This window comes from Gadus morhua, chromosome 15, assembly GCF_902167405.1.
Source record: "Gadus morhua chromosome 15, gadMor3.0, whole genome shotgun sequence".
NCBI lineage: Eukaryota > Metazoa > Chordata > Actinopteri > Gadiformes > Gadidae > Gadus > Gadus morhua.
This window is the reverse complement of record NC_044062.1, coordinates 1,660,045-1,677,625: the sequence shown is the minus strand read 5'-3', so window position 1 is coordinate 1,677,625 and position 17,581 is coordinate 1,660,045. Positions and strand designations below refer to the sequence as shown.

The following is a 17,581-nucleotide window of genomic DNA, read 5'->3' as shown; positions in this document are numbered from 1 at the left end:
CAGTGCAATGAAATGCTTTCACCGTAGAGCCCTGTTTAAACGGCGGGCCTGTCTCACAGATCAGTCATGGTAACTAAGAACCGTGTGAGCATGATGCGTTTGGGTTAATTGGTCTGACTCGGCCACTTAACCGAGCGTGGCCCTGTGATGTGAATATTTTACACCAGTCTAGATTTGTTTATATTTGGGTTATCATGAAGTGGAGGAGATTCATCTCATGTGAACACGACTCGAGCATAAATAAATGCATTTGCTGTTGGTGGTTATTAAACGTGGACATGGCCTCAGAAACTAATGCTTTTCCTGTGTGTGTGGGTGGGCAGGGAGAGTGTTTTGGAGAAAGACAACTCTTAACTCTTAAATGATTGATTGTTCTTTTGTTTTTAAAGGGAACAAGCTGACCCTGGAGACGCGGCCGTCCAAGGAGGGCGTGGACATCCGGCAGGAGCTGCTGAAGTTCCACTCCACCTACTACTCGTCTAACCTCATGGGTCTCTGCGTGCTAGGGAGAGGTGAGGAGAGGGCAGAGGTCACGGGGGGGAGGGTTTGAGGGGAGAGATCACAGGGGGAAGGGTTTGAGGGGAGAGATCGCAGGGGGAAGGGTTTGAGAGGGGAGAAGGGGAGAGATCACAGGGGGAAACGGTTTGAGGGACACTGGTTGACCCTGGGATGAGACGAGAATAATGGGCCAACTATTTCTTCCTGCCTAATCTCCCCCGGCACACTGATTCACAGGAGGGCCCCACGTTGCTGCTCTGTGCCCCTTGACTTTAGGGTCCTTGTAATGGACAGCAGTGCCTGGCCAGAGGATGCATGGGTTGGATAATGTCTGAGATGTGTAGTCTGAAAGGCACCGGTAGCTGGCTTCTATTGCAGTAGCTGTGGTTATCTCACCTGGTCGGTTGTGTCCTCCTGGATCTTTTCTGTTCTTCACTGCGGCCCAGGTTTAAATAAAGGGACATAATACTGTGATTTATGGGCCCATTCAGGAAACAATAGTGGTGTGTCTTACGTTGAGAAGAAATTTGCCAATTTGTCATGATTGACTGAGCACTAACATCAAATCGATGTCGAACACAGGTTGTTTGGGATCACCCGTCCGGTAGGTTTATGTATGTTGTCTATAATTGAATCATTCAGAACCAGGATAACCGTAAAAAGGCAGAGGCAAAAACCTGTTTGTCATTTGTCGGGTTGTGGCTTTGTTTGTGCTTTGGTTTGTCTTTTAATGGAGAACATCTCCAAGCCGGCCATTTCACCTGATCTCGGTTATCAGTGAATAAAAGAAGATGGAGGGGGTTTATTTGAAAGATTAACCCTTTGGTTTTTATCAGGGGACAATGGTGCAAATCATAATTTCACTGGCTCACTTTTACTCTTTTCCATCACATCCACCTTGAGCACAAAATGCAGAAAATTTGCTGAGTCACTTATGAATGGTGCCGCGGTTCCATTTGAGACCTTTAGCCTTTCTTGCTAATCAGTTGGCAACAAGTCAAAGATGTTTTTGTTGTTGACTGGAGTGAAAGTGGGTGCTGTTTTCTATCACTCATATTCTTATCGAGCAATTGAGTCATTTCCCTGGTTAAAAATTAACCAAAAAACTAGCGAGTCATGACGGGATCATAAGCCACGGTTTACAAATGCTATCAAGCCCACGCTTTAGCCTCCAAACGTGGTCACCCACCAACCTTTTTGATTTATGGAGTACAAAGACTTGCAGGCCTGATCGGCTGTGATTCATCGGCTGGTGTGATATGCTGAGTCACACAGAATGAAGATGAATTCATGGCTATTTGCATTTAGACCATTTGACTTGAGTATAGTTTATAGTTTAGATAGTTTATTTCGAACATGTGCGGGTAACACAACAAAGTGAACTGAAAAAAATAAAAATAAAAAAACAAAAAACAAATCCAATGAGAATAGTGAAAACAACAATAACAATAGTCAGTATAAAAAGTAATAATGTGAACCCAACATGTCCGAAAAGGAGTAGGATGAAGCATATGCTTATTTAAACCTACCCCTTCTCCACTACTCAAGTAATAATCTAACTCCTCAAATATACATATCTAATAATACATATTTACAAACAAAGAAAATAGAAAAAAAAATAGAAAATAAATAGATAAAATAAACAAATACATAAGTCATTTATAATTCATGAAAACACCCGTTGTTAAAGCCCTTCTTCCTCCCTGTATCTTGTGAAAACCATATGTTTGAACCGCTTTTTAAACTGGATCATGCTTGGACATTGCTTGAGTCCCACACCCAGTCTGTTCCACAACCTCACTCCACTAACTGAAAGACAAAAACTTTTTAATGTTGTTCGTGCCCGCTGATGTTTTAAATTGAACTCCCCCCTCAGATTATAACCCCCAACTCTGTAAAAAAACAATTTTTGAATGTTGCTAGGAAGTAGATTGTTTTTTGCTTTGTACATGATGGATGCATTTCAAAAATAAAATCACGCCCTTAACTCTGCCATGGCATGGGACCATGGATTTTTATTTTGTTTGGACGTGACAAGGTTAGTGAGACCAACGCCAGAGTCCTAAAAGCCGAAGCATAGACTTTGGCATTCAAAGTGAATTTCCCAAAAATGGAATCAGGCTAAAGTATGCCGGTGATGAAGCGTATTTCAAATGGCAGAGCCTCATGGGTAAAGACGTGTGGGAGACTGCACTTTCAGGGTTCTCATAACAAACCTTGCGTGTAATTGCCAGCATTTCTTATTCAGTAAAACAAGGGTTGAGGTAATTACTTGTTGGGATCTTACTCACATTGCATGCCACGGGGGATGCGTGCATGGATGGGTATTCAGGCTATTTTCACTATTTTTGAAGTGAATATTACAGATGAAGTCAAATAAAAGTCGAACATTGGAAGTCCTTTATGGGTTGTGGCTTTGAACCACGGGTTCAAAGAGCTGCTTTAAAGATGTCATCAACCAGTTTGGTTTAATATGGCATTGCTAGTTCCTGTAATGTCTGTCGTCTGCCACCAACAGACCACCATACAGACGGCGAGTTTGGATGGTTTTCCGAAGACGGGAATACACCGTGTATAGAAGCTTTGCTCTCCGCACAGTAATGCTGGGTGCAAACGCACTAATCCTTTTAAAAAAAAGAAATCTCATTAGCATGTAGCTCGTGTCCCTGTGAACCCCCCCGAATGCCGAGCTGTACTTTCATGTCTTTCTTTATCTCGTGTTTTGCAGAATCTCTGGAGGACTTGACCTCCATGGTGGTGAAGCTTTTCGGAGAGGTGGAGAACAAGAACGTTCCGTCCCCGAGTTCCCCGAGCATCCCTTCCAGGAGCAGCACCTCAGGGTGAGCCCAGCTAGCCCCCCCCCCCCACCGCCTAGAACCCTGCCCCCCCCTGGGACTTCATACACTTTGATCTGTGGGCCGACACCAGTAGGAGGCAGGGTCAGCTCCCGGAGATGGGGTTGGGTACCGGTCTGAAGTGTGGCTTGGTCTTGAGAAAGGCTGAGTGGACAATGGCCAGCCCTCGCTTACCATCCAGAAAGCTAGTGGTTGTTAAAACGTTATGAATCCCTCATTTATATTTGGGTGGAGTAGGAATAGAATCGTGACTATTTTGCAATATGTTTCAGCTGCAGCTGTGACGCCTTTTTAAAAAGGGAATCATTTTTATTTTGGTAATTACATCATTTACCTTTTTTTTTTCTTTGCTTTCCAAAATAGCAATTCTACAAAGTCGTCCCCATCAAGGACATCAGGAACCTGTACGTGACGTTCCCCATCCCCGACCTGCAGCAGTACTACAAGTCCAACCCAGGGCACTATCTGGGCCACCTGATTGGCCACGAGGGACCAGGAAGTCTGTTATCGGAGCTCAAGTCTAAAGGTAGGCTGCAGAGTTGACGATAGTGAAAGTAAAAACAAAAAGGTTATGAACAATATGTGTAAAGTAGGGTGTGTTTAGGAATGAGGGCGCTACTCTCACTGTTGGTCTAGGCTTTCATTTGCCATGAAACAAAAGTACATTTAAAATGTTTATTTTAATTGTGTTAATGATATTATTGTTGGTGTACTTGACACAAAAGATGTATTTCAGTTCACACAATGTTAATAATCAAGTTACGTGTGTACTGTTTGGAAGCCTTTAAAAGTTGAACCCTGTGTGTGTCAGGCTGGGTGAACACGCTGGTGGGCGGGCAGAAGGAGGGAGCCAGAGGCTTCATGTTCTTCATCATCAACGTGGACCTGACCGAGGAAGGCCTTCGTAAGTAGCTCACATGTCCTCATCCATCCATCCCTCCCTTCACCCATCATCACTTCACCCATCCAGAGGACCGCTACTGAGAGCCAGGGGGGTCTAGTCAGTGGTTTGGGAGGGGGGTCCCAGTGGAGAGGTCCAGAGCCTTGGGTCGACCAGGAGTTATCCTGAGATACATTTGACTTTCGTTAACAGGCGTACGCTAAATGATTAGTTTGTGGCTTGAGCTAGTACCGGTGACAAACAGCCGTGTCATTAGTGTGCATCTTAACCTTTAGTGTGTGTGTGTGTGTGTGTTGGTTCCAGTGCACGTGGACGACATCATCTTCCACATGTTCCAGTACATCACCAAGCTGCGCACGGAGGGGCCTCAGGAGTGGGTGTTCCAGGAGTGCAAGGTTGGGGGTGGGGGTGGGGGTGTCATCAGCGCGTGAGCCCCACAGAGCAGCCTAACGGGGGTTGCATGTTGCATGCGTCACAGTATTTCGTATTGTCAGGGAAACCGGTTTGTGATGTACTTGTTGAGGGTCAGTCACATACTTATCTTTATGCTAGCAGGATAATATCTTAATTTGACGATGCAACCTTGAATTGGCTTCAACCCTGAAGGTCTTATCCGGGGACAAGGGAGCAAATCACTTCTTTCTCTGCCTTGATCGCCCGATGCAGAAAGAAGCATAGTCACATGGAATCTGTTTTCATGAATGCTCGTGTGGTCCAATTTAAGACCTTGAAGCGTTTCTTCCTCACCAGTTGGCAAAAGAAAAAGCTGTTTTTGGTATTGAAGTAGTGAGTCAGTGGGTGCTGATTTTTCTCCTCTGGTTCTCTCTCCGTCTCTCCCCTGACTCTGTCTGTCTCTCTGTCTCTCTCCCTCTCTGTCTCCCTCTCTGTCTCTGTCTCTCTTTCTCTCAGGACTTGAATAACGTGGCCTTCCGGTTCAAGGACAAGGAGCGTCCCCGTGGATACACGTCCAAAGTAGCCGGCCTTCTGCACGTAGGTTCCTTGGTTACTGCCCGTTGCCATGGCCACGCAGCCCGAGCGCGCTGCCCTCAGCGGGCTGATGTCACCCAGGTCTAGTCTAGTCTGAGTGCTCCCAGACAGCGCCCTGCATGCGCAGCGGGGCGAGCCAGAATTAGAACCGATCCCCAGAGTCCCACCGGTGCGGTCTATAGCCGGGCGCTCAGGGTTTGATTATGTAACACCACTGCTGGGAGGACAATAGCGTTGTCCCCGACTTCACCCCTAAAAAAAATACAGTTTTAATTGCGTTGCAAAGATAGGACAAATGTTGTCTGGGACCTACACACTGTGTAGGCAATTATTCTGAATGCCTCATTTCCCCCTCTTAGCTAGCCTTAAATTCATAGCATTCGATCAGCGCAGAAGCAGAGCAGATTAATGGCATAACAACTTTGTTTATAAAGCGCTTGTATTCTTAAAAGTGCTTCACAGTTGGGCACATATTCCAATTAAACACTGCAGCGTTAAAGGTATATTCTACCTAACTTTAACACAAAAGTGAGTTATTATTTATTTCCCATCTACCCGTTACTTATTGTTGAACAGTCACACCAGGATGCCGTGGTCTGAATGAGTTGTCTGTTTCCTTGCAGTTACTACCCGCTGGAGGACACGTTGGCGGCAGAGTACCTGCTGGATGACTTCCGGCCAGACCTGATCGAGATGGTGCTGGATAAGCTGAGACCGTAGCACGTCAGGTGAGGTTCACGCAGGCCTCCTGGACGACACGGGAGGCCTCTGTCATTCAGGGGTTGGACCAAATCCTGGCTATGGAGTACCACAATGTCCAAGCACTGGGATGTGCTCGGCCAACGGGTTGGTAAGGGTAGATGTGGTCCGACGGGCTGATTAAGGTCCCACGTCAACACAAGGGGGTTTTATGGACCCCTTACGTCCTTGCGGACCATCCTAGCGTCAAAACGCAAGGGCCTGACGCGCGCCTCCCAAAAATCTGAACCTCCAATTGAGGCGACGCAGCAGCAAGGCCTGTGATTGGTCCGCTAACTAAAACCCGACGCAGACCACAAAGGTTCTGGACTGCGTCGAAGCGTCTGCGTGGTCGTGGCGTTGTGTGAACGCGGAACCATAATCAGCGAGCCCCTTAAGGTTGTTGACACTTGAACTGTTAACCACACAGTTAACATTGAAATGTTTCTTTAGCAACATGATAGTTGCCCTTCAGGGACAGTTTGGCGCTTCCTACAAAATGTGCAGGGGAAATGTTTTTTCTTTCCCCAAGTGTTTTATTTGTGTTCCGTCTTATTTTCTTGAGTGTCTCTGACCTTTCGTGGTGCTACCTCCAGCGTAACTCCACACCCTCTTCCCTTTAGAAGATAAGACGTCCTGTTCTGCTTCTCATGTGCCTTGTCCGACAAAATGCTGTATCACTGTGGATGTCTCTGTGAAAGAGCTTTTCAATTTCCGCGTGCGTGCGTGCGTGTGTGTGTGTGCGTGTGCGTGGTGTGTGTGTGTTCCTAAAATGGATGGCCTTTCCGATTTTCTGCTTGTGTACTCGCCAATAAATGTGCAGTCCTATCCGTAGGATATTGTAATACATAAATCAGTCCATTGCCCTGTTTTTGCAGACAAAGCATTTTATGTAGTTATTTTATTCTTGTGCTGACATGTAGAAATTCCCTGTAGGTAGTTTAAACCTTTGTATTGGTTTCATTTTATACTGGTTTTCATTCAGAATGTCGTTTTCTGATTATCAAGCGATTAATGTCAGCCCCTCCCCCTCTTTCTGTGATTGATATAGACCCCTGCGGTCCAGTCTGCGACCATCGATCAAGGATTCCCCACATTTCCAAGGGCAATCGGACCTCTAAACATAGCTCATGCATTAAAGGACGAGCATGCATTAGCAATCTCTAGATCTGGCCCTCCAGAATATTTATAGGAGGACTCTTGGGGGCCGGTATGACGGGGAAAGCGATCCAACGATGGAAACCCGAGCCGTTATTGAAGAGCGTCTTGGTGTTTGTCCTTAACGTGACGTGGCCCTCCCTCCCTTCCAGGGTGGCGGTGGTCTCCAAGTCGTTTGAGGGCCAGACGGACAAGAAGGAGGAATGGTACGGCACAGAGTACAAGCAGGAGGCCATCGCCGAAGAGGTGCTGCAGTGTGAGTGGGTCCTGGCTGGAGTCCACCTGTCCACACGTACGGAGGGTGTTTGATCACACGTCACACCATGCACCTCCTGTGTGACCGGCTTCCATCCATTATGCTCTCTGAAGGCTGGGATAAGATAGGAGTTGAGGGTTTGGATACGGGTTTATGATACATCTGTTGGCGGTGTTTTAAATGCAGTCAAAGTTCAGTCATGTCGTTTCCCACACAATTGGTGTATCTATGTTTTTACTCCTAATGCCTTCACTCTCGCTTCTCTCTCAACAGAAATGGGCGAGTGCGGACGTCAATGGAAAGTTCAAGCTGCCCATGAAGAACGAGTTCATCCCCACCCAGCTTCGCGATACCCCCCCCACCCCCTACCCACCCGCCCTTGAAAAGGACCCCCCGCCCGTCCCCACTGTTAATCAAGGCAAGCCGTGCCCCCCCCCCCCCCAATACGCCGCACCTTCTACTACAGTATCAAAGTGGAGTCACTCCTGGTTAACAACAAGACCTATAAATAAACCGCAATTCCCAGGGAGCATCTGTTCTTCGGGCCCTTTTGATATGGTAATGCCGGTATGAGCGTTTGTTGCTCTCGTCGCTTTAGATTCAGAATGGTTTGCTGCTCTCCTATTATGGCACACAAGTGGGTTTTAACTGGGCCCCCTGTTGAGTCTGAAGCTCCTGGAAAGGGTGTATTCTGATGGGTTCGATATCAAAGGAAAACCAACCCTTGAATTCTACGTCTCATAGCAGAATGCTGCCGTGTCCTTTCATGTGAAGTCTTATTATACTTATTTTGACCATGCGTAATTCTTGCATATTAACGTGTTTGTTGTGTTTTCTTAGGACACTGCCATGAGCAAGGTGTGGTTCAAACAGGATGATAAGGTTCTTCCTGCCCAAAGCCTGCCTGAACTTTGAGTTCTCAGGTAAGTCGACAGCGCGGTGGACTGGCCCCTGTGAGCTTCATTCTGACTGCATGGGATAGAACCTGATCTTTATGATAACGGGTTAACAAATATATTGATCGTTTATCTGATCACATCCAGATAAGGATCCGGACAACCACTATAAGGGCAGTTACGACTATACGTAGCTATGCACAGGTTTATCCTAAAGCAAGAAGGTAGTTGAACACAGTTTACACTTAGCGACTGAACTTAAAAAGTACGTTCTTGTAAGTAAAATGTCTCTTTGGCTTTGACCTCTGCCAATATCAACATGTGGTGTTCCGGATTAAAACTGTATTTCTGAAATCCTTGGGCTCATGCTAAACCAAGGAATCTCAGCAAACCACTTTTGGTCGGACATATTAATTTGTAACGCTGTCTGGTGGTCTGTGTGCACGGGAGACTCACCTGCTGCCGTTCTCCCTACAGCCCCTTTGCCTACGTGGACCCCTTGCATTGTAACATGCCTATTTATACCTGGAGCTCCTCAAAGACTCCCTCAACGAGTATGCATATGCAGCCGAGCTGGCCGGCTTGAACTATGACCTCCAAAACACCATCTATGGGATGTATGTAAGTATTCAACCCCATGCCTCCATCATCCTCATCCTGGACTCCCCCTGGCTTCTCAACCACGTTGGGCTCAAAAGGGTTCCAACAACAAGGGTATTGTACTTAGTTTGGTCTTAATGGGAGCCCAGTCGGTCTCTACTGGTCCCTCGGTGCTCGGTTTCTCCCTCCTCCACGTCTGTTCGCGAGCGCTAGAACCGAGCGGTATAAATCAGATGGAATTGGGCGACAAGAGGTTCAAAACGCGGATGGTATCTCGAGGCGTTTCTCGTGCCCCTTTTGGTTTTGTTTTGTCTTGTGTTTCCGTCTCGCCGGGTCAGCAGGGCTGCATATACATACTCTCTCTCCCCGTCTCCTCACTCAGCCCTCCTACCTCCCCCACGTCGGCTTGCTGTGTTGTAATCCTCTCCCACCTCTCCGTCTCTCCCCCCCATCAGTCGATACCTGTACACAGACCCCCAGCACTGCAGCATGACCCACCTGTTTCTCAGGTTGTTGAGGGATGATTTAAAAGAGTATACGGTTTGCAGCCCGCCTGCCGGTGTGGCCTACACTGTGACCTCGGGGATGAATGCCCTGTTTGTAAGCACCCCCCCCCCCCCACACACACTACCTCAACCTCCTGGCCCCCCCCCTGGTCCTACCTGCCTGGGGGCCCGTGGGGGGGGGCAGTCAGCCGGGCTCTAGAGGCCTGGTGGAGGTGTGTGCGGCACTGGTTTGTGGGCCCTTTATTTTGCTACTGACCGGCCCATTTCCCCCGCTTTGTGGGTGAGTGATGTGCGTTGTTCCGCTTGCCTAGTTGAGAAGAAGTCCGTCCCCCCCCATCCTAGAGTGTCTCTCAGTTGACGTGCCGCTTCATTCTACTTCTGTGCGTTCGCATGCATCTAGGTCTACTGCCTTACCCTCCTCTGGTTATCATCGACGCTACATCACTCAGGTCGGAGTATGCTACATTAGCCGTGATGCTACATCAGCTCCAGGTCGGAGTATGCTACATTGCCGTGATGCTACATCACTCAGGTCGGATTGGCCCACAGTACGCTACATTAGCCTCGCGCCGCGGCATCACTGTCGGCCTGACGGCGTACTTGGGCTCTGCTCCTTAAGGATGTAATGCGTGGCGGATGCTAACGGAGGCTAAATCCTTCAACCCGTCCGTGCTAACGGACGTCTAGAGTTGGGGAGGAGCGGAGAACACGACAGCCGGAGGCAGCCTCCTTCAATCCTGGATGCTTCTTCTTCCTCCTCACCCAGATGCATTATGTTCCGAGTGCACTGCCAGTATCTCAATGTCAAGACGGTGGGAGAGCAGCAGCCCGCAGCACCTCCAGGCATCTAGGGCAGCAGCAGCAGACACTCCCATCTCTGCTGAGTCAGGATTAGAGGGAGGGGGGCGGGGGGGGAATGACGGACTGAAAACTTTATGGAGTGGAACTTTTATACACAAGAATTGAGTGGGAATGGTCGTTTCCATTGGGTCGGATTAGCTCTCAATTATCATCAATCATTTCCAAATCCTGCGACGTGAGCAACATAACGGAATGCACCAATTCTCTCTGATCGTCGAACCGTGCCCGTCTCAGGTCCTTCACGACTAACTCTGTGGAGATTGGTCCCCATCCTTGTCCCATCCATCTTCCATTCGCTCTGATACATCTATATATTCCGTTGACAGGCTGCACGGGTGCCACGTGTGTTCTCTGTTGCCAGTGTTTGCTACAAATCATCTTAATGGAGCCGTTTTTACACCAGTGTTTTTATAGCCGTGTGAGTGATGAGTCTCCTCTGGCGGAGAGAAGATTCAAAAATGGCGGCTCGCGATTGACCTGAGTCAGCAGACGCGTTCCGCTTGCCGGCCAGGGCCGCTTGTCAAGGGCGATGATGTCGGGAGATGGGTTTATGGCGGCCATGCGCACTGGGATGGACGTTCAGTAGGCTGGGTTGGGGTTACCGAGCGTCCTGAGTCTGAGTGACGTTAAGGAAGGGACGGTCTGGTTTGAACCAACCGAGCAGACCTGACTACGCTACAGTTTTAGTGCTCTGATAGGCCCTTATTACTCTGCCTGAGGTCCCTACTCATGTTTTCATATATTTCTGTATTTAAAAAGACTGAAGCGTCCCATTAATGTTTGCTGTCACTCACATGGTGTGTTTTCCCTGGCCAGCTCTCTGTGAAGGGCTACAACGACAAGCAGCACAGTATGCCTGCTTGCAGCAAGGCTCGTGGAGAAGATGACCACCTTCGAGCCTCGACGCAGAAGTCGACTTCGACATCATCAAATGAAGCGAGTAACCTCCCCCCCCCCCCCGATCCGTCAGAGGGTAGAGAGAAGCGAGGACAAACGCATCACTCGAGGGCGTGGCGGGTCGCTCACATGACGTGAACGCATGCGTCAAAAACACTCGACAATTAGATTTGCATGTTTAACCCAAACATCCACGTCCGGCACACCTGACACAGGAACATCCAATATATACTACACGAGGCACGGACAAGCGTGCCTAGGGTCTACGTTTATCTACTACTCTGCTGCACTTACTGAGCAGGACCAGCCACTACTTTTATAATAATACTACCAACGTTATTTTGTGTAGCACCTATTCATACACGGACATGCAGCGCAAAGTGAAGTCCACATTTAAAATATTCAAACACAATCGGGAACATTTTAAAACATACTAAAGGAAAAATCTAAAAAAGGAAAATGCCCCAACCCCTTCCTCCATTGCTAAGCGCTCCTCTCATATTTAGGTTTTGTTTTAGATCTTTTTTAACGATCTCCACTGAGCTCGCCTGCCTGATGTACAGAGGCAGGGTGTGTTCCATCGCTGTAAGCCCTGGAGCCCTTCTGAAGTGGAGCCGTCTGACAGCTCTGTGTTGTCCATGATGTGACGTCCCTCTGTTTGTCCCCCCCCCCCCCCCCCCAGTATATGCGGTCCCCTGAACAACTTCCGGGCGGAGCAACCACACCAGCACGCCATGTACTACCTCCGCCTGCTCATGACCGAAGGTGGCCTGGACCAAAGACGAGCTGCGGGAGTCTCTGGAGGGTAGGACCCCCCTATTCATCCCCCCCCCCCCCCCCTCAATCATACCAGCCTCGCTCTGTTCTCCAGGCCGTGTTCACACACAGCGGTCCACGTTCATTCTCGGTTTGTCCGGTCCTAATGGGTTAGGATCCCACGACATGCCACGAGCCGTTTTGAAAATCAGCACCTTATGACATCACAAGGGGCGTGTCCACGCCCACTTGTGATGTCATAAGGGGACCGATTTTTCAAAACGGGTTGTAACGGTTAACTCCCACCTGGTGGCATGTCACGGGACCGTTTTAAGTTATCAGGAAACACCCATGATCTGATCAGGTCAAAAGTTCGATCCACCTCCCAATCCGCTGGGTATAACGACAACACTCGAGTCATTTCCTAGCAACCCTCCCGTGATGCGTCAGAAATGTAGCGCATGACCACATTGTCACACCGCAGCGTGCAGGCTGTGTCATGTGCCGGAGTGGCATTCCGCCACATGCCTGTCGCAGGGTGGTTGGCATGCCGATGTGGAACATGCGTCAGCACGGAGACATGAGGCCGTGAAGAACCCGGCCTGGGTGTGACGGGTCGCGGTGCCCAGGTATCTTTGCGTCACGATGCAGCTCGGTGGGGAAGAAGACGCTGGGTATGCTGTTGCATTGTTGTGTCTCTGCAGATAGTCGTGTTTCTTGTGATGCATGGATAATGGCCAGCTCTGAACAAAGGAATATACATTATTATGGATGGGAGATTAGACGTACCGAATGGGTTTGTTTTTTTCGGTTACCCAAAACCCTTGTATTTGTTATTCGGAAACTAAATCTGCTGTATACAAAATGACAAACGCCAGTAATGGAATAGAGTAGGCTCTTAGTCGCTATGGTAACTAGTGGGGCGTCCAATAAATCCGGTAAATTAAACTATTTCCTGGCTGAAAGAACATCAGGAACTAAAGCTACAATGGCGGTATTTATATCCTGGTATCATCTTCTCTGTTGTCCTCATTTGACCAAACACACCCCTCCATTACCGAGCGGGGGGATCCAGGCTCTTAGTGCCCCCCCCCCCTATAGTTTGGAGTATGTGTGTTCACTCACACACTCGTTCTCTTATCCTTAACTCAACCCTAGCTCCTGGTACAGTTTGCAACACTCCTGCAATCTAGGTCAGACTTTCATGAATTTCAATAAGGTGTGTGCGTGTGTGTGTGTGTGTGTGTTCTCAAATATTGCCACCCAACCTCTATTTTCGTGATTAGAAATGTGGGAAAAATAACTGTTCCTTACCAACGTCCTTTGTGTCTTTTTGGGGGGTCTTTAATATAAAATGTACTGTGAGGCAATCCTTGTGCTAATTGCGAGTCTCTGTGATTGATTGCTCTTGTCTGCGATGTGTATTCCAGATGTCACTCTCCCACGCCTCAAAGCCTTCATACCGCAACTGTTGTCACGGTTACATATCGAAGCCCTTCTCCATGGCAACATCACCAAGGAGGTAGGTCTTTAAGCTCTTTAACTAAGTCAGTCGTTTTATTTCCTCTGTCACTACTGCGGGGGGGGGGGCTTGTTTTTAGCTGCTCTCGTCTGACGGCACGTCAGACGAGAGCAGGCTCGACACGTCGAGCCGCCGCATAAACGGCCTCCTCCAGGGACGAATCAGACGACGGCAGACCCCTTTAATCTGCTCTGTCGGCGCCGCCTCCACCAGCGGCCGCGGCTGTGAACGCTCCCATAAGATTCCTCCAGAAGTTCCGCGCTGTCGCGGCGCTGTCGCGCGCTTGTCGCCTCCCCAGAAGCGCTTAAAGGTGACGCGCGTCACGGTCTGCCAGGGGTGACCTGATTGAATCCGCCTCGGTTCTTAGCGATTGCTCTGCCCGGTCGCCATGGCGACCGTGGCGCTGGAGCGGGCGCTGCCCCAGAGGACCCGTGTCGGGGGAGACGGTGAGGTGCAGCTCTGGGCAGCCGGGCCGCTCCTGTAGCCCGTCCTCCTCCAGCCGGGGCGAGGGCGATGCGGGGGTCGGGACGCTTTTAGATTATAACGGGAGCTGCAGGTCCCCACCTCGACCCATTCTTCTTTTTACTCAACCGTTCGTTCAGTAAGTTTACGTACGCTTCACATGCAAATATGACTTAAAAAGGGGTTGTCTTCCATGAATCAACTTCTCAAGCCATATTTGCATGTTCAGCATTCATAAACCTAATGAATAAAAGGTTGAGTCAAACAAAACTAAAATGGTTTATGTACGCTGAACTTGCAAATCTGGCTTGAGAAGGTGATGGACTAATATAAATGTAAATACCATCCCAAGCTTTAAACGCTGAACAGCATCGCTGGCGAACAACGTACTGTATCAGCCCAGTGGTGCACCCTGATATGACGCCTCGTGTATTGACTGCCCTCTCTTGGCCCTGGTCTCCCCAGTCTGCGCTGGGCATGATGCAGCTGCTGGAGGACTCCCTCATCGAGCAGGCTCACACCAAGCCCCTCCTTCCCAGCCAGCTGATTCGCTACCGGGAGGTGCAGGTGCCGGACGGTAGGTCAAACGCCCGCCCTTGCGTTCGTCTCCACGGCAACCCGTTAGAAAGGGATTAACACGACTTTGACAAATATCACGATAGGCTTATCACTTCAGAATACCATCGTGGCGTCTTGCTGAAGCGTGTTACGTTGAAGTGGAAAGAGTGGAATCGAAGGAGGTTCCCTCCCTGGGACGTTTCAAACCTCCTGTTTTGATCAGTGGACGAATTTAGACTTTGAAAAGTGGGGCTCACTATAAGTGTACCTCTTAACGTCATGGTGATACAACCACTGGTTCTGCTCCATTAGCCGGGGGGGGGGGGGGGGGGGGGGGGGGGGGGTTTAAGATGATAGCCCCTTTTCTTTATTTTTTCTTTTTTGAAGGACAAGCTTCTCCATTTTGTCCGGTCGTCCGACTGTCACTTTGTTTTATCAGTTGTTTGCCGCGCTGCCCTTGGAGCTGAGTCAGGGGACAGCCGTTACCCCCCCCCCCCCCCCCCCCCCTAGACAGTCACGTCCACTGCCCACCGGCACTAAGATAACTGGAGATGTGCACCGCACACCCCAAGCACCTATACTATATTCACACCCGGCCCAACGGGGCTATCCGTTATGTCGGATCGCCAGTGAGGGGTTTTCCGCAAGGATGACTTTATGTGATGAGATTCCCAAAAGCTGAAGGGGGGAAAATGCAGTCAATGCAAGTCATGAGACGGGTTCTTTTTTTTCTTCTACTTAGTGAAAAAATGTATTCCTGTGAGTGCAGATAAAATAAAGTCCCATTTGGCAGCAGTCAGCAGAGAGAAACGGAGAGTAGTAAAAGTAGTTCAGACACCTCTGTCCTTCCGGAAGGGCCCCTGATGTCCCCGTTCTGAACTGGGATCGTATTCCCGATATCTCCCACAGCAAAAGGGCTCCGTCTTAATTACATATTTACACTTAGTGCAGCCCGTCCGTCGGGCTGTCACAGCCTTCTTTTTTTTTTTCTTTTTCTTTTTAAACGGAACATTAATTATTTCATTGTGTATTCTAGCCATGGGGACATAAGAGCAGATTATGCACAGAAGAGTTATGTCTGAAGGGAGCCCCAGAATACTTAATTATTTTCAGAATTCATATTCTGTCACTTGGAAGGAACATCTGCCTTTTTCCTTTCGGTGAATCGCGCTCTGTGCCTGTGATTGGTCGCACAATGCCCATGAGCCAAAAATCAACTTCCAAAACGGAAGGCTTGAATGGCTTGCTAATTTCCAACAGTTCTACTGATTAGTGCTGCCCATAGTTATTACTAATCCAATTATACCAATCCAAAGTGAATAATTCAATACGGTTACAAGCACTCCTGTCACTTTGATTCAAAGCACTGCTGATGGTAAGCATTTGACTTTGGCTGTACTTCAACAGCGAGTTTGTACAATCAGGACTCGTATTCTCAGTGGGAGTCTTGCTCTAAGAGTTGTACAATAACTAGTCCTACTGTTCACTCCTGCAAGAAGCCCAACTCCTACCTTCTCCTTAAAGGGGACATTATACCTCCAGGTGTCATGTGTGCACCTTCTGACATCACAAGCGGGCGTGTCCACCTGTGATGTGTGACGGATAGATGAGCAACGTTTGCTACAGTCCACTGGGTAGGCTGGTAGTACATTTTCCAAACGGCTTGTAATGGCTAATCAAGTCCCACCTGGTGGTATAATGTGTCCCCTCTAACGACCCGTGGACAAAGTCATCGTAAGCCAGGATAAACACGTGTGCCGGATGCCAGTTAACGCTCCCCGTCGTAGTGTCTAACGTGTGTGTGTGTGTGTCTAGCGTGTGTGTGTGTGTCTAGCGTGTGTGTGTGTGTGTCTAGCGTGTGTGTGTGTGTGTCTAGCGTGTGTGTGTCTATTGTCAACGTGTGTGTGTGTCTATTGTCAACGTGTGTGTCTAATTGTGTGTGTGTGCGCTTGCCGTCTGCTCAGGGGGGTGGTACGTGTACCAGCAGAAGAACGAGGTGCACAACAACTGCGGCATTGAGATCTACTACCAGACGGACATGCAGACGACCCGGGAGAACATGCTGCTGGAGCTCTTCTGCCAGATCATCTCGGAGCCCTGCTTCAACACGCTGCGCACCAAGGAGCAGCTGGGTGAGTGGGGGCCGACGTAGGGCTGGGCGATATGGCCTAAAATAAAAATCCCTGATTTTTTTCATAAAAAAATCAGATTTCCGATTTAAATCGATTTACATAAAAAAGCATTATGGCAGGCCCTGCCATTGTAAACAGTGTACCCTGTAGCATAACATAAAATGTAAACTATATAAAATATAAAATAAAATATATATAAGAGGACTTCTGATAAAGTGCCAACATAACATTCGAACTTTCAACACTGGTCATAAATATACATATATATATTTCAAATGAATTATGTTTACCTCAAAATAGATTATACATATATCAATAAATTGTTGTATACAACTTGTCACACTCGCTGCCATGTTTGTGTATCACTTTGGTAAATGCGCGCTCTGTGCGGGGGGAGGGCTGAGCCCATTCCGAACTACGGGAGCTGAGAGGGAAGCGTTGGCGGATGTTGAAGAGAAAACCGATTTTCATTCAAACAAGTCGACGTGAGCTACACACTCGAATTAATCGGTTTATCGCCCAGCCCTAGGCCGACGCCGCCGCTGGGCGCCGACCGATGGATCGGCGACCAGGATGTACAGACGGACGGATCAATAAATTTTCATTTTTTTAAGTTGAGACTTGTTAACATTTGTTATCAGCATTGTGTCATTTTTATGATGTAAACTGAAGGAGCAAAGTCAGTATCGACTCCAGATATCCAAAATAATCTATCGGCCCTAAAAAAATCCATATCATCGATCCCTGGCTACTGTAGTGAGCTACAGCCAAAGAATTATTAAAAAAATGTTAAAGTAGAGAGAATTGAAAATGACAGCAAAAAAAATAGTCTAGGGAGCCATGAGGCACCCGGCAGACATATTTGATTTGATCCGTAAAACATTGAGAAGATAATTGATAAGATGAGCAATATCCAAAGTAAACTACGACTAACTGAATGCATGCCTCACTGCAAAATGTGTTCTGAGATGCAGTTTTAGGAAGCCCTGATTGGGTTG

At 48.3% G+C, this 17,581-nt stretch overlaps 1 protein-coding gene across 1 annotated transcript in view; it reads left to right on the top strand.

The window, feature by feature from the left end:
* ide (insulin-degrading enzyme) overlaps window positions 1-17,581 on the top strand; it is a 29,193-nt gene that overhangs the window by 6,684 nt on the left and 4,928 nt on the right. Inside the window, 21 exon segments of the mRNA XM_030379699.1 lie at window positions 390-512; window positions 3,227-3,292; window positions 3,295-3,338; window positions 3,717-3,879; window positions 4,165-4,257; window positions 4,558-4,649; window positions 5,164-5,244; window positions 5,866-5,969; window positions 7,290-7,389; window positions 7,664-7,801; window positions 8,234-8,275; window positions 8,277-8,320; window positions 8,767-8,801; window positions 8,804-8,910; window positions 11,073-11,111; window positions 11,113-11,126; window positions 11,836-11,917; window positions 11,919-11,958; window positions 13,340-13,431; window positions 14,359-14,470; window positions 16,416-16,583. Coding sequence (XP_030235559.1) covers window positions 390-512; window positions 3,227-3,292; window positions 3,295-3,338; window positions 3,717-3,879; window positions 4,165-4,257; window positions 4,558-4,649; window positions 5,164-5,244; window positions 5,866-5,969; window positions 7,290-7,389; window positions 7,664-7,801; window positions 8,234-8,275; window positions 8,277-8,320; window positions 8,767-8,801; window positions 8,804-8,910; window positions 11,073-11,111; window positions 11,113-11,126; window positions 11,836-11,917; window positions 11,919-11,958; window positions 13,340-13,431; window positions 14,359-14,470; window positions 16,416-16,583 — 1,779 coding nt within the window.